The following is an 18,332-nucleotide window of genomic DNA, read 5'->3' on the forward strand; positions in this document are numbered from 1 at the left end:
TTTTGGCAAGGTTTTTATAGCTGGATGCTCTTCCTATCATTGATGTAAGTGTGCACATGTATGTGTATATGTGTGTGTATATGCATTTTTGCTTGTGTACATGTGTGCATATCTCATTTTCTTGGATATACACACATATTTACTCAGACATAAAACATACACACATACATGGGTACAGTTGCTTTCTCTTTATTGCACACACATACAACCACTCTGTAACATGGACTGAATGAATTTTATTGTATCACTAGCATCAGCTCTGCACTAAAGACACTTAATTCTCAATAGCTGAGTCCATCTTGCTGTAAACCACTTTATGATGATTACAGCTCACTGTATTAAGCAGTAAAAGCACTACAAAAGTGCCAAACACTTCATTTTATTGCATAGCCTAATTCAACTTCAATGGTTCAAATTTAGAAAAAAATGGCTTTTTTCTCATTTTACAATATGAAGGTAGAATATTCAGTGATACCTAAAAGACTTGTGCATTGTTGTTCTTATCACCACCCCATCACCAATATCTTATTATTGATATATGATGATCAGATGTCATACATAGCATTTTCAGTCATACTACCACCACTTTCACCGCCACCACCACCTCCTAAAACAACTGCTTTATTGGGGACAGTGAAGATTTTAGGATTGGTACTTGAGTGGTAAATTTTGTGGAAAGACACTGTGAGATCTTTGACAAGAGGTTGCTGTCTGCTCTTACAGAATTAACTGGAGCAAGTAGAATTGAGATTTCTGAGAAGTAAAATGCAAATAATAATAATAATAATAATAATAATAATAATAATAATAATAATAATAATACGAAAAGTGAAGGCTAAAGAGAGGCAAGAAATTGTATGAACACAAACTGCAGAGAGTGACAGAGTCAGAGACTAGCAAAATCCTCTGGGATTTCCCAATCCAAACAGAACAGGTGCTAGAGCATAATAGACCGAACCTAGTAGTGGTGGACAAGGTGCACCACATATGCTATGTAGTTGACATTGCATGCCCCTTTGACCCATGAATAGTCAAGAAGGAAGACGAAAGGATAGATAGATACAACCCTTATAAGTAATGGCCAGGTAAGGGAAAATGAAGAAGGTGAAGATAGTGCCAATTATTATTGCATCCTTGTGAACAGTATTAGAAGGTATCAAGAGGAATATAAAGGAAATCGGAATAAAGTGCCCAGTAGAACTGCTACAAAAGGTTTATCTCCTTGGCACAGTCAGAATAATCAGGAAAGTATTAGATAGCTGAAAAGAATGAATAGCATGGTACTGTAGGCTGCAGGTAGTAAGCCTGCTATGCATGCAAGACTCCAGGAGCACCAACAAAACCTGTGATAGAGAGAAAATAATAATAATAATAATAATAATAATAATAATAATAATACTGAAGCACTGATCTCAGATGACAACATAACAAAAATTGTGAAAGACATAAAAATCATCATGAAAACAGAAAAACAAAACATACTAAAGAAGAAATGGAGAGAAAAATCACTCCATGGTCAATACTCTGCAAAGCTTGACAGAGAAGAAGTGAGCCTAAGTAAAAGCCAACAATGGCTCAAAAACTCTGAACTAAAAGCTGAAACAGAAGGACTGACTCTCACTACACAAGACCAATGTCTGACCACAAACAACTATGAAAGTAAAATAATGAAAACAGACCCCAACACTAAATGCAGAATCAGCAACCTGCACACTGAGACAGTTGACTACATCATCTCTGGCTCTCCACTCCTTGCCAAATCTGAATATGTATACAGACATTACTGAGTAAGTAGTTATATCCACTGGACAATATACCAACACTACAACATAAAGACTAACAAAAAATGGTATAAAGACCTCTAAATTGAAGTATTCAAGACATGGGGAATGAAAGTGAAAACAATACCAGTCATAATTTGAGCATTGGGTATGATAAAAAAAAAGTATGAACAAAAACACAGAAGCTCTACCTAGACCCTCAACACAACACACTTTCCAAAAAATAGCCCTATTAGGAACAGGCCACATCCTACAGAAGACATTATCAGTTCAATAGTATAATCCAAATAAAACAATCCACAAACACAAGAAACACTCTATACAGTAAATATCCAATAAAATATACAACCCCCACAACATATACTCTACAGGCTGGACACCCAACAAAAGAACACAACTCGCATTACACATACAATACATGATACAAATACTAATACAACAAAAGACACAGCCAAACCCTATAACAAAACAAACTGATGCAATACAATACCAGGATGAGTATTGCATTCCCCCAACAACAAAAAAGAACACACAATGCTGTACGCACAGAGGTGTAACAGGTGATGCAGTAGAAATCTACCTGAAACTATCAAATGTTGAATAATAATGATGATGATGATGATAATGATGAGGACGATGATAACGACAATAATAATAATAATGATGATGATGATGATTATAATAATAATAACCCTAATAATAATAATAATAATAATAATAATGATAATAATAATAATAATAATAATAATAATAATAATAATAATAATAATAATAACACAATAGCTGGAAAAAATGCTACGTATAACATTTGGTGGTTATATATCAATAATAACATATTGGTGATGGGAATAGTGATAAGAGCAACAGTAGTTGTTTTTTCAAGTAGCACACAATATTCTACATTCATATAGTAAATCAAAAAGAAAAGCCATCTTCTTCTAAGCTTAACTCACAGAAGTTGAATTTGGCTTTGCAATAAAATGAAGCATTTGATGCTTTTGCAATGCTCCTATTACTTAACACAGCAAACAGTATCATCATATAGTGGTTTACAGCTATACATTTAATGTTCTTACATTATCATTATAATGTTATCAAGTTTCAGTATTTAGAATAAAATAATGGGGTAGGGCACAAGTACTTTACAGGATACATTATTTACATTATTTACACCTTCATCAGGTGTCTTGGGGAAATTTCAAACCTGGGTTCTCATTCCTAAGGTATTTTTCGATGTTGTTGTTATTATTATTATTATTATTATTATTATTATTATTATTATTATTCAGGTCACTGCTTGGAATCAAACTCAAAATCTTGGGGTTAGTAGCCCGCGCTCTTAACCACTACGTCATATGCCCAAAACGTTGTGTTAGCAACAAACAAGATGAGGACAAATATCCGTCAATTGTAAATAATGTAAATAATGTACATAATTCCTCATCTCTTAAATATAAAACTGAATTTATAGGATGTTTATAATAATTTATGAAAATGTCTGAAATTTCAGATCCACCCAATTAATGCCATCATAAAAATAACTAATTAATGCAAACAGAGAATTAAAAATAGTTTAAACATTTATACTAAATCAAATAAGTTTTTGTGAAAAGCAATATTTTCAAAAAAGAAATATATTTTCTCAAACTTTTTGGGAAAATATATATTTTCAAATAAGATAAGAAATTTGTTTTCAGCTCATTAGAAGATTTATTTCAAAGAAAAAGATTTACCTTACTGAGCCTTGCAATATTTCTGTAAAGGGACAATGGAAGAGTGAAAAGAAGAATGGATAAGGCTATGACAAATTGACGATTTCCAAGGACCATGTATGTGACACCTTCTGTATAAGGAAATATTGAAACAATTTGTTAGAAACATTGATTTGAAGATATATGTGTAAGATAAAGGAAAAACAAATAGACTTAATGGGAATGAGCTCAAGGTTAGTGTCATAAGCATATAAACCAATATAACAGGTGATAAAAGTAGAAAAATATATAAAAATGTGTTACATGGAAAGAAATGAAAAGAAGAAAGAGTGGAAGATGAAGAGGTGAAAAAGAGCAAGAAAGAGAGGTGAGATAATAATACAAGATAAATATTTTCAGTTAGTAAATCAAAACGATTTTTAAAATTAGACTGTGTGTGAAGAAGATCTATGGTTAAAGGCATCCCAGCTACAACCCTCTAATCTTGTTTATTAGTATTGCGTATCTAGGACTACTCTATGCAATGGATCCTTCCTTTCTGTAAGATAGTAGAGATGTGACTTAAAAGGAAATATGATTCTTAATTTCTTTTTGTTTCTGATGCAATATATCAAGAACTACAATATTTAGTGTATACTTCATTTTTAAGAATCAAGGGTGTAGTCTAAGAGGAATTTGACAACTATTTCTTGCAAGTCATGAGACTTTGCAGAGACTTTTTCTTTATTTTGGTGGATTAGTTTTGACTACCATCATACTTAGATTGATAGGCCTATGTGAAAGGTAATAGTGTTACTGCATGATACTATATCATTTCTTATTCCATTTCACTCTGTCAGCTCGTGCCTATATAAGAAATCAATATTCTCTTAAGTATTCTTTTTATTTATATCAATCTTTGAATTGAAATGTGACTCAAATATGCCTGACAATGAGAATAGTAAAGGCAATACAGTCAAATTTAAATAGTGTTTAACATTTGAAGTCTAGAAAAACATACATATAAACATATACAGATTGATAAAACAAAACAATAAAAGAAAGTCCAAGATTATATTTTTCATTGGTAAAAATAGAGAAAATTAGTTGTAATGAGATGTGGATGAAATATAAATACTACCTAGAAAAGGGTTTTAGTTGTTGCTATATAGGTACTTGGTTTCTAAAATAAATCAATGTTGCTTAGTACTTTGCTGTTTCTATTTAAAATTGTTTTATTAAGAAATATATTCCTGCAATGTCATTACCTCATTATTTTATATGCATTTATTTCTTTTTCCAGAAATAAAAATGAAGCTGACATAAAGAATATTCTACATTTCAACAACTAAGCAATTTCAAATATATCACTGTTGAAAACTTCCAGTATTACTGTTTTAATTAAGTGGTAAGAATATTGGATCAAATGCCTATCGATTGGGAATAATACTATAAAGGGTACACATTTTGAAGAATCGTGAATTTTTCACTGTTCTTTAAAATAATTATTTTCTGAGTTACAAAAAGTTTTAGGGTGCTAAACTTTATATGACGTGTAAGCCACATAATGCTATGCCATTGTTGAGATGTGAACTCACAAACAAGACCTCAATGATTTGTTTATTCAGTCATTATATCTTACATGTTTCAAAAAAGAAGGAGAGAAAATATGTTGCCAGAAAATAGTTGGAAGCTGCTGAGAAAGCAAGCCATTACATCTAGCTCAAGAGAGAGGATGAGGGATGCAATAGGAACAAGCAATAAGGATAGTAGAAACATTTGGCCCAGAGTTGCTACACCCAACTCAATAAAGCTTGTACTGTTATGTAGAAGTTTTGTTGCCTATACTGGTGGGTGGCCACAGGCAGCTCAACTATCACTTGCAGAGTTGCTTTGCCACCTAATTAGATATTGACTCCTGCATTTAAAGACTAAGTAGACCACATAGTTGTTTACCCTAATATTTTGTTTGAGGAATATATTTTCCTTTGCTTATACATATTGATTTTGAATTTTGGCACAAAGCCAGCAATTTTGAGGGATGGTGTAAGTCGATTACATTGACCTCAGTGTCCAACTGGTACTTATTTTATCGACCCTGAAAGGATAAAAGGTAAAGATGGCCTTAGCAGAATTTAAACTCAGAATGTAATGCTAATGATTCTGCCAGTTTGCTGTCTTGCCTTGCTTATACATATTAATCATCAGATTGGTATGGGTTTGTTATTTTCTGATTGAAGAAACTTACCTGCACCAGTGAGTTCAGCAATTACTTTTGATATACCATCTGCTACAATAACATTGTAGCTTACCATTGCTGTTAAAATATTAAATTTAAAAAACACAAAATTTTAATAATTGTTAAGTAGAGTAGGGAATGAAGTCTTATAAAACTTAAAAACAACCAATCAAACTAATTACCTACTGCATTCATTTTCTCAGTCTCTGCAACCTAATAAGGCATCTGGTCCTGATTTTTACTATTTAATTTTAATGAATGTATGGCTTGATATCAAATATTTCTTTCCTCGTTGTAAACAAGTTTCAGTATATGCAAATATATTGATAAATGCAATCATTACATTTCTTATTCATCACAACAACATTTAATTTTATGTTAATGAAACTATGAAGAAATGTATAATTAGTGGCTGAAATTGTTTTTGTTCTTTCTAATTTTCTTTAATTTAAAAAAAATGCAGCTGCAAAATTGGAAAGTTCTGAACCAAATTAAAATATTTAATACTATTTCTAATAGCCAAAATAAATTGTTAATTATATACAAGTTAATTTCTTGTGGAGTAATTTTCATTAGGATTGCTTTTAATCATTAAAGAAATCTGTTCTCAATGATTCTTCCATCACAGTTATTTTATAGATAAACATCATTTTTATGTTAATCATCTTGTAATGAACAAGCAGTAGATATTGCATAGTGGCTTTTATGTTGTTAAGTCCAGGTCAGGCCTGATTAAAGAGACTTACAATCAATGAAATTCTGGCCATGACTATCTTGTCCTTTGTGTATTATCTATGACTGTAGTACCTTTGTCATTTACTTTTTAAAACTGTAGTGTACATTTGATGACAATTTGACCATTATATCTTGCAAGGTGAACAACTGTATAGAAGCCCTCCTATTAGCTCTTGATGACTTGTTGGTGCTTTTTATCTTTTGTAATGGAATAAGAAGGTAAATTTACAGAATAGATAGAGCAATGAGTTTAAAATATTTTATAATATTTCGTTACAATATTGTTAAATTTAAATCATGTTGATTTCAATTTTGCTTTCCATTCCTCTGAAGTGGATGAAATAAGTACCCATTTTATACTGGGAGTTGATTCACTCAGTCACACTCCAGCCCTACAAGTTTGTGAACCAAAGTTCTAAATCATTACATGAATGCTAGTACCTTTGTCATTTATGTGATAGCAGTTGGTTTTCTGATCAGACCAAGGAAAATATGTTTCTATGGGTTTTCATATTGTTGATACTATCAGTCAGTCACTATCCCTGGCAGAGAAATCATTGTTTCTCAGGCATGGTTTGTGGTAAGATGTTTGCTTCCTAATCCCACAGTTCTGGGTTCAGTCCCACTGCATAGCACCTTAGGCAAGTGTTTTCTACTATAGCCTTGGGCTTACCGAAGCTTTGAAAGTGGATTTGATAGATGGAGGGTGAAAGAAGCCTATCATATATATATATATATATATATATATATACACACATACATACACACTGGCAGTGCTACAGCATGGCCACAGCCTTAGGGCTGAAATGTAAAAAAGAATGTGTGTGTGTGTGTGTGTGTGTGTGAGTGTGTAGAAGACACATGTCCAAGGTGCCTTGCAATGGGACTGAACTCAAAACCATGTGGTTGCAAGGAAGCTAAGCATCTTAACCACATAGCCATGACTGCACTTTATTCCATATTTTCATTGACCACCAAAACGGTGAAAAGTAAAGTTGACCATGGCAGTATTTGAATTTGGAGTGCAAAATTTTGAGAGAGATTTAGCTCTATTTCTAGCAGTTTCAGAGACCACTCAGCAGCTCCTTTTCATGACTCAGAAATATAAATAAAAATGTTGTAGTTGATGTAATACTAACATTAGCTATCTGTTTCAAAAGGCAGTCTAGTCATGACCATACTATCTTTTTATGGCAACAGTGTTTTAGGCAATACAAAATGATGTGATTTGAGAGATTTAATTTCTGTTTCTAGCAGATTAAATGACCATGTAGAAGTTCACTAGTTAGAAAAGACCCATATGTTGTTATATGAGCTGATGTGATGCTAACATTTGCTGTTTCACACTTAGTAATTATTTTGACCTTTCTTCAATGTGGAGTTTAATTTGTAGAGAAGACTTTTATTCTTGCTTCAACAATCAGAACAAGACTAGGAAACAGGAAAACATTTGATAAAATAACACACAAAAAAAAAAAAGAAAAACAATAATGGCCATGACATTTTTTAAAATCAAAATTATGCTTTAATTCTGACTATTGTACCTGTACACACACACATGCACAATATATGTATATCCCACTTCATACATATTCACTCACATATGTATGTATGTATGTATGTATGTATGTATGTATATATATATACATACATATATATATATATAGTTTTAGGGAAAAGAACCAAGGTTCATGAACTCATCAATGAAAATCCACTGTAAAGCTCAATTTAATTTTAATTTTTTATAAATTGATTTTAATTGAGTTTTTACCTGTAATTTTCGATTTTGTCCCTAATATTATTATCATATATATATATATATATATATATATATATATATATATATATATATATATATATATACAGTGGTTGGACAAAATAATGGAAACATCTAGCATCATAGCATCATAATTTTTAAATATCTATAAAACCTCAAAATCTTGTTTATTTTTATGTTTTTTGATTTATTATTAGTATTGCTTAATATGTTTTCCTAAAATTGCTGTTTTTTTTTTTTCAGATATCGTAAGAGAAAGTAATTAAAATTTATTAAAATGACAGATCTATCACACTTTCAAAGAGATCAAATTGTCAGTGCTTGTGTAGCAGGTGCTAGCGTAATGAAAACAGCAGAAATGTTTGGTGTATCAAGAACTAGTCTTGAAAGTAATGACAGCCTTTGAAAAAGAGGGAAAAACCTTGTCGAAACAAATCTCCGGAAGAAAACCAAAACTTTCAGATAGGGACTGTTGGACTGTGATGCGAATTGTTAGAAAGGATCACAAAAATACAGCTCCCAAAATTACTGCAGAGCTTAATGACCACCTTGAGAACCCAATTTCCACAAAAACTGTTCGCTGGGAGCTGCACAAAGCCAGATTTCGAGGGAGGGCTGCAATCAGAAAACCACTACTTTCAAAGATAAATGTTGTAAAGCATTTAGAGTGGAGTAAAAACCTACAGAATTGGTCCCTAGAGCAGTTGAAGAATGTTATTTTCTTGGATGAGTCATTCTTTACCTTATTTCTGACCACTGGCCGAATATACATGTGGAGACAGCCAAAAAAAGCATTTGATCCAGACTGACTTCTTCCAACTGTTAAACATGGAGGAGAATCTGTGATGATCTGAGGGGCTATATCTCGGAAATCCACCGACCCAATGGTTTCCCTTCATAGCAAAATTAATAGTCAAGGCTATTTAAGCATTTTATCTGGTAAAACTCATCCTATGGTTGCAGAACTGTTTCTGGGGGAAAAGCAATCTTTCAGGATGATAATGCACCAATTCACACAGCTAAAGTTGTTACTGAATGGCACAAGGAACATTCTAGTGAAGTTGAACATCTGGCCACCACAGTCCCCAGATCTCAATATTATTGAACATTTATGGTGCATTTTAGAAAAACAAGTGAGGAGTCGATATCCTCCACTATCATTATGACAAGAAATAGAGACTGTTTTAGCTGAGGAATGGACAAAAATTCCTTTGGAAACAATTCAAACTTTGTACGAGTCCATACTTCATAGAATTCAAGCAGTAATTACTGCCAAAGGTGGTCCTGTTCCATATTAAAATAAATTTGTTTGAAATTTTAAGGTGTTTCCATTATTTTGTCCAGCCCCTGTATATCGCTTTTACTTTCTAAAAAACAAAATTATCCTTTTTATCTTTTATTAAAATTGAAAAATCATTTTATTGAATATTTTAAATTTAGAAATACATTACATAAAAGTTTTATTTCAATTATCCAGAAAATCAAAAGCAATACTTCGGTCTGAAAATTGTTAATGATATTTCGGAAGAAATATTTTTAGTGTTTGAGTCATTTTCAACGTTTATCTAGTAAATTAATTAATTGATTTATCAAATAATATATTAATGCATTCATGCATTCATTATACTTTTTTATTCTTTTCTAAATAAAACATCTATTTTTTTCACATTGGCTCCAAGCCATAAATTTAAGATTAGATCAACTTATTATATATTTTATGAAAAGCAAAGATGACCTTGGCAAAATTTGAACATATTCTTTCATAATTAATAATAATAGAATAATTCTAGTAACTCTGCAATAATTATTATATATCAACAATGAGCAATATTGATTTAAACTATTGGTTTCTTTTGACTTCCTTGTAGTTCAGCATTACATTGTACATTTGTAAACCATTGGATAGTTCTAGTAATATTTTGGTTTTTATTTTGGGAAAAGGTTGCAAGCCCTTTGCTAAATCCTTTGCCCTTAGTGGAGAAAGAGACACTGCGAGAGTTCCCCAATGATTCCTCACAGCAGAGCAGAGACAATTCAGAGAGAGGTGGGGAGTGATTTATTAATTAAATTTATTTATCAAAGGAGGAAAGATAAAAGAGTTGACCTTATTAGGATTTGAACTCAGAAGGTAAAGATAAAAAAAAAATTAAACGGCATAGTTCTTAAACAACTCTGCCAATTTGTCATCCATTTCTTTTGACTTAACAAGAGGAAATGTTGTGTTGTGATGTTCATGTGTATTTCAGTTGTGAAGTAAAGTGACTTCTCTTAGAATCAACTGTGGTCACTTAGAATCAACAACGACCACTTGTCTTGACATCACAGGATTGTTGTAAATGAATGCCCTTTGTTTCCAAGTTTCCATGAAAACATGGCCAGCCACAACAAACTATTATTTTACGTGGAAACAGCTGAGGGATGGTGACAGGTAGGCGTTTGGCCATAGAAAATCTACCTCAACAAATTCCATCCCACCCATGTGAGAATAGAAAAGTGAATGTCAAAAAAAAATAACAAACAAATGATATTGATTTGTTACATAAGCATGAGGACAATATTTGTGAGAGCAAAATGTCCCCAATTGAATCCAACCCAGTAAATTACTGGTACACAGTGCCATCTTCAGACTTATGGGTCTAGAGGCTCAGTACTAATCTTTCTATGTTGTAGTTTGTTGTCAATACATACATACTAAAGGGGACCAGTGCATTGATTTGCCTAGGGCCTACAATGCTACTAAGATGGCCCTGCTGGTACATATTATATAAACCCTGGACAGATGAAAGGCAAGATCAGTATTGAATGGATTTGAAGTAAGAATATCATACATAGATAATAAAACTTAATACTGTAAGGCATTTCGTCAAGCAAACTATTGATGAAAGCTGTGAGGTAAAAATGTTTGTAATATGTAATTCCAGTTTGTTCCTACTGCATGACATCTTACTCAATTGTCTTCTATTATAGCCATGGGTTAATCAAAGACTTAATCTATTGCCTGGCTCTTGGATCGTAAAATTAATCTGTTGTCTAGTTTAATATAACCGTGGGGCTACGGGCCATTTTTAGGGGCACATTTGAACCTGGCTCCTGGTCTATGTATAACCCACGAGTTGCAGTTCTTCTTTTCATTCTTTCTCAACAGTCTTGGAGGTCTGTGAAAATGTCATGGCTACCAGTGACTAAACCTTTAAAAGAAACTAACTTGTAAAATTTACTGTTTCTGCCAGCTGAACGCTTTCATATTCAAATAATAATTTTATCCTGAAGTGCTTACAAGCTTCTAACCATACTTCTTCCCCAATATAAAAAAGTGTTACTCACAAATAAATGGAAAAAGAAACTGCAGCAATGTTAGAATGTAGAATCCAGGACGTCCAAAGGAAGCTTGCACAACATCCTTCAAGACAGATGAAACAAATAAATAAATAAATAAACGAATAAATAAATAAGAAAGGGAATATGTCAATCAAAATACTGTATAATTATATTAACAAACAATGAGTAATTAAATCTAATTACTTCTGAACTTTTGCATACTAAGATCATGTTTACTGCTTTAATATCAAAATATGCAGATTAATTCTGTTAATGAGATCATGACATTTCCAAATTCAGCAAGGGAACTCAATCAATTAGTTGGCATAGTTACCCTTTTTCTTTTTAATTATATAGCGTTGCTATTATGTTAAACTGTCATATGTTCAAATTTAGCCAAATGCGGTTTTTTTCAATATTTATTTTTGCATGCAATAGCCGATTCTTTTGGTCAAACTATCGCGTCTCTAGCTGCTTCAGATGTCAAGATAGCAAAAATGGTTTTGCTATGGAATGATGAAACTATTTTTTTCATTTTCGGAAAATGCAAAATTTTAGACTTACGACACTTGCATAATAGCAACAATATTTAGTTTTTGCAGTCTACTTTGAAATCCTGTCCAGTCATTGAGCTGTTCATGTTTGAAGGACATGGGTAAATCTCATTTTGTTTGGGAAACAAGTAAGAGTTAGCAACAAGAAGAGCTTTCAGTAATAGAAAATTTGCCTCAATGAATTTCGTCTGACCCTTCCAAGCATGGAAAGCAGTTATTAAAATGAGTCCCCTGAGCAACCTTCAATATTTTCTATCCAAAAGGGATTTTTACCCAATATTTACATGCTGTTATTTATAGCTTTATGTTTTGAGATCTACTGTTTCAAAAATGAATTATTTCACTTTCTCTTGAAAGTCTATAGATTCTTATGATATCAACAGCAAACAATTCTCACTGGTAAAAATAAAGTTTCTAAAATGGATTGAATTTGAGGGATTGCTCCAATGGTTGAACATCTGTCATGCTTAAAGATGTTGGTTTAAATCTCATGGGTAGCCTTCAACTTTTTCTATACAAAAAATGGTTTTTTCAACCCAATATTTACAAGTTATTTTGGAGTCTTTATGATCACACATCTATTGGCTCAGTGATTAGGGCATTGGGCTAACAATCATGAGGTAGTGAGTTCAATTCCCAGACTGGGTTGTGTGTTATGTTCTTGAGCAAGGCACTTTATTTCATGTTCTTCCAGTTCACTCAGCAGTAGAAATGAGTTGTGACATCACTGGTGCCAAGCTGTATCAGCCTTTGCCTTTTCCTTGGTGTGGAAAAGGGAGGCTGGTGTGGAGAGGGAGGCTGGTATGCATGGGTGACTGCTGGTCTTCCATAAACAACCTTGCCCAGACTTGTGTCTCGGAGGGTAACTTTCTAGGTGCAATCCCATGGTCAATCATAACTGAAGGGGGTCTTTAGCCTTTCTCTCTCTCTCTCTCTCTCTCTCTCTCTCTCTATGTATACACACACACACACACACACACACACACACACACACACACACATGAGTTCAGTATTATAGGGACAGTGTGTCTGTGTGATTAACTTTGCTTTGAAACTACATGGCTTCAGATTTGATCCTACAGTACAGTACCCTATACATGAAACTTCTGTCATTGCCTGAAATCACCCAAAGAACTTGGTAGACCTAAACGATGTAGTAGTTCACTAGAGGGACCGTTACTGCTCTTCAGGAGTAAACTTAATCAGTTACAAAGTTCAATGACACTATCAGGCTCTTCAGTGGAGCCTACTACTGCTAATCTGCTGCAAGAATTCTGGTTGTCTACCCCTGACTGAGGATGAATTACTCCCTTCTTCTTATCAGTCTTGAAGGCCTTGAAAGATATGATGGACACTGCCCTTTCTCATCTGACAAAGTTATGTAAAAATTAAATTAATAAATATAAAATTCTAGTTTCTATTTAATAAATAACTGAATTTTGTAAGTATAAAGCTTTAAATACTCAGTACTAATTATGTGAAATATCGTTGCATAATAATTAGAACTATTTTAATGTATAAAATTGATTATATAAAAAAGCATACTTGATATGTGGAACCTCCAGACAGTTTTCCACCATCAATTAAAAGCAAAATGGCATAATCTGAAAGAGAAAGACAATATATAGTTACATATAGATATATAGCTATATAGATAGATAGAGAGGGAGCTACATACATATATACATGCATGCATGCATACATACATACATACATACATACATACTTACATACATACATACATACATACATACATACATACAAACATACATACAAAGAAATATACATATATACTTCTGCACATGCATGTGCACACACACAAATCAACACATACAAACACTTATAATTATCATTCATAAATATATACACATATATATGTATATTTATATATATATGTATAGATGTATGCATGTGTATTTACATATATATATATATATATATATGGCTGTGTGGTAAGTAGCTTGCTTACCAACCACATGGTCCCGGGTTCAGTCCCACTGCGTGGCATCTTGGGCAAGTGTCTTCTACTATAGCCTCGGGCTGACCAATGCCTTGTGAGTGGATTTGGTAGACGGAAACTGAAAGAAGCCTGTCGTATATATGTATATATATATGTATGTGTGTATGTGTTTGTATGTCTGTGTTTGTCCCCCCAACATCACTTGACAACCGATGCTGGTGTGTTTATGTCCCTGTAACTTAGCGGTTCGGCAAAAGAGACCAAAAGAATAAGTACTAGGCTTCCAAAGAATAAGTCCTGGGGTCGATTTGCTCGACTAAAGGCGGTGCTCCAGCATGGCCACAGTCAAAAGACTGAAACAAGTAAAAGAGTAAAAGAGTATATAAAGAATAAAATGTTTTGAGTGGTACAACAATGTACTATAATACAAACATTGAGCTATATACCTGTTGTAATTTAACCATCCCTAGCCTGATAATATTTCAGAATAAAATTCCTTCCTCAGATATCCCTAGGAATTGATGGAGTCGCTGCTATATACTCTCATGTATGTATATATATATATACATATATATATATATTGGAAAAAAGTTGTCAGAATTTTAGAAAAAATTTTTTAAATTTTATTATATCTTCATTTTCACATTAACATTTTCGTTCGTCTTTCAAACTTGTCAAATGCAATTCTGTGAATATACAGATATCTTGCTTATTTATATAACACATGTTTTGTGGGGATTTTGTTTATAAGAGAACATTGTTTTTGTTTTGCTTTTTTGTGGGGTGAGGCTTTGGGGACAATGGAAGATGGATAGACAGATAGATAGACAGATAGATAGACAGACAGATAGACAGACAGATAGACCGATAGAAAGATAGATAGATAGATAGATAGATAGATAGATAGATAGATAGATAGATAGATAGATAGATAGATAGATAGATAGGAGATGTGGAACGTGTAACAATACCAACAACTTCAAGTACATAGAAAGTGGTTCCCACATAAAGTTCAAGAGCAGATCCATTTTTAAAATAAATGCAGATATGAACTGTAAAACAAAAAAAATCTCATATACTGCATTACCTGCCTAAACTGTAAAGAAAATTACATTGGGGGAAAGAATAACTCCCTCTGCCAATGTGCAAAAATTCACAGGCAACATATCCGACAAGAAGAACTACGAAAGATTCCATTGAGTAAACATCTAGAAATATGTGGAGATGGAAAGTTCAAAATCTCTCCCTTTTACAAATGTACACGGGACGATCCGCAATACTGAAAGGCAATGGAACTACACTTCATAAAAAGATTCTCTCCGAGGTTAAATGTTTGAAAGAGAAAAAAGAAAAGCAAAGAGTACGTTTTGTATGTATGTATATGTATATATGTCTGGGTATGATATGATATATATATAGTTATTTTATTTTACTTACTAATTGATTTTATTTACAAATATTATACTAATGTATTCTCATACAGAACTACACCTTACCAAAAATAAATAAATAAATGTATGACAGGAATATATTCTAAATATAACTCAAAGAATATAAAAACAAAGGACTAAAACAGAAAGGAGAAGAAAACATTTTTTATTATTTATTTTTTTTTTTTTATTTCTTATTCTCTATATTTTCTTTTTTCTTTCTTTTCTTACCATCCTTAGAAACCATTTCAAAACAATGGTGTAAGTAGTAAACAAGTTTTTACTTTTATTTATTTATTTATTTTTTAAATTTTGACAGTCCTTAAAAAGACCATTTCAATACAATGAAAAGTGGTGGATAGGAAAATGAATAGCCCTTCTCTCTCTCTTTTGTCCTATCCATCTATCTATCTATCTATCTATCTATCTATCTATCTATCTATCTATCTATCTATCTATCTATCTTTCTATATGTCTGTCTATCTATCTGTCTATCCATCTTCCATTGTCTCCAAAGCCTCACCCCCCCAAAAAAAACCAAAAAAAAAACAATGTTCTCTTATAAACAAAATCCCCCAAAAACATCTGTTTTATATAAATAAGCAAGATATCTGTATATTCACAGAATTGTATTTGACAAGTTCAAAAGATGAACGAAAGCGTTAATATGAACATGAAGATATAATAAAATTTAAAAAGTTATTTCCAAAATTCTGATGACTTTTTTTCAATATTCAATTCTGTACATCTCACTCTCTCTCTTTCTCTACACACACACACACACACACACACACACACACACACACACACACACACACACACACACATACACGCACATATGCATATATGGGTGTGTGTATCAAAATGTATTATATATATGTATGTATGTTTGAATATGTAAGTATGGTCAAGACTGGTAAAATATTACTTAATATTAAAGGAAAAGTCTTATGTATGATTGTAAAAGCTAGCATTTCACATCAGGTTATTCAAATTTCATGTTAGCAAACCTCAGACTATATCTAAAGTGCAGTATAAGTGATCTGTTATGCAGAATATACAGGGAAGTGTTGCAGAGAAAATCTTTTAAGAGAAGCAGAAAAAATAGGGGGAAAATAAAATAAAAAATAAAAATGTTAACTAAAAAAAAATCATGCATTTTTGTAAAGAGTGAAGTGTGTGTTAAGAGGAGGAAAATCTTCTGTATGCTTATGGGCTGCTTGACCTTTCAAACTAAAACTGAGACTGATAAATTATAAAATTTTCTATATGTATACATATATACACACATATGTGTGCATATATATGTATGTATAATTAACAAAATAAATATACATACATATATATATATAATATAAATAATATATATATATATATATATATATATATATATATATATGTATGTATGTATATATACATAAATATATGTACATATTTACATATATATGCATATATGGGTACAGGACGTCATAAAACGTAAACAACATGAAATACGAAAACAACATAAAATGCGAAATATGAAAACATGGAATACGAACTTTCTTTTGTGAACAACAAAAGAAACAAATGGAAAAAAAGGCAAATACTATAAAGAACGACTCTTCATCAGTTGTTGGCTGTTTTATCTACTCCACATTTCGACCAATTACGAAATATACAATATATATATATATATGTAATATACATGCATATATATATATATATATATATATATATATATATATATATATATATATATATATATATATATATATATATATATATATATATATATATATATATATATATATATACATACATATATATATATAAATATATATCTGTGTGTGTATGTGTGTGTGTGTGTGTATTTACGCATGAATGAGTACATGTATTTGAACTATGTTTGAGCTCTATGTTATGGTTTGATTTGATCAATGTTACTTATATTTCATACACATTATTCCAACTTACCTGATGCAAGTGCAGCTACTAGGATTATTATTATTCCTAATCCAATTCCAGCTCGCTTCAGTGCATAAGGTACTCCTGAAAATAAAATTCATTAAAATATATTACAATAATCTTAATTTATAAACATGGAAGTCATCATCATTATCATCATCATCATCATTTAACTTTTGCTTTCCATGCTGGCAAGGGTTGGCTATCAGGGACCTGTCCAGGCTCCAACTGTCTGTTGTAGCATGGTTTCTCCAGCTGGATGCCCTTTTTAATGCCAACCATTTAACAGAGTTTGCTGGGTGCTTTTTTCTAAAATTTGTTTATTCTTTTATTGATTTCAGTCATTGAAACGCAGCCATGCTGGAATGGTTTCTAATCATTTATTCCAGCCTTGATTCTTTAACTGGTATATATTTCAACATACTTGTTAGATATGAAGTTTAATACTGTCATTCTCAGAAGGGAAGATAACTCAATTGGGTATAAATACTGCAAGATTTCATCTCAAATGTAACATCTTTCATTGCTTGTTGAAACAAACACACACATGACATACAATTTCCCCTCTATTAAATTTCATTTACAGTGTCATTTAATCAGAATATATAGCAATAGACACTTTCCCAATATGCTGCACAGTTGGATTGAACCCAGGACCACAACTTCTTTATCTCACAGCTTTGACTATATATTGGAAAATGCTATAGTCATGTAGAAAATCTTCTTCTTAGGTCTGCCGGTGCCTTTGAGTGGCACATTGAGCAGTCAGTAATCACCAATTATCTGCCTCTGGCCAGCCAGTATACTTCTTCCCAGGTGATGTTCAGTATTCAGTCTGTGTAGGTCTTCTTTGAAGGTACTACTCTGTGTCTTCCTTGGCCAGTCTCCTTTACTCTTACCTTT

General features: G+C 32.1%; 1 protein-coding gene across 1 annotated transcript in view; it reads right to left on the bottom strand.

Annotated features, from left to right (window-relative positions):
• Nucleotides 1-18,332, bottom strand: part of LOC106884422 (putative sodium-coupled neutral amino acid transporter 11) — a 100,765-nt gene that overhangs the window by 15,111 nt on the left and 67,322 nt on the right. Inside the window, exons 3-7 of the mRNA XM_014935798.3 lie at nt 17,439-17,513; nt 13,641-13,699; nt 11,548-11,623; nt 5,721-5,789; nt 3,515-3,624 (exon numbers count right to left, since the gene is read on the bottom strand). Of these exons, the coding sequence (XP_014791284.1) occupies nt 3,515-3,624; nt 5,721-5,789; nt 11,548-11,623; nt 13,641-13,699; nt 17,439-17,513 (389 nt within the window). The remainder of the gene's footprint in view (nt 1-3,514; nt 3,625-5,720; nt 5,790-11,547; nt 11,624-13,640; nt 13,700-17,438; nt 17,514-18,332) is intronic.

This window comes from Octopus bimaculoides, chromosome 1, assembly GCF_046866305.1.
Source record: "Octopus bimaculoides isolate indiv1 chromosome 1, ASM4686630v1, whole genome shotgun sequence".
NCBI classification, from domain to species: domain Eukaryota; kingdom Metazoa; phylum Mollusca; class Cephalopoda; order Octopoda; family Octopodidae; genus Octopus; species Octopus bimaculoides.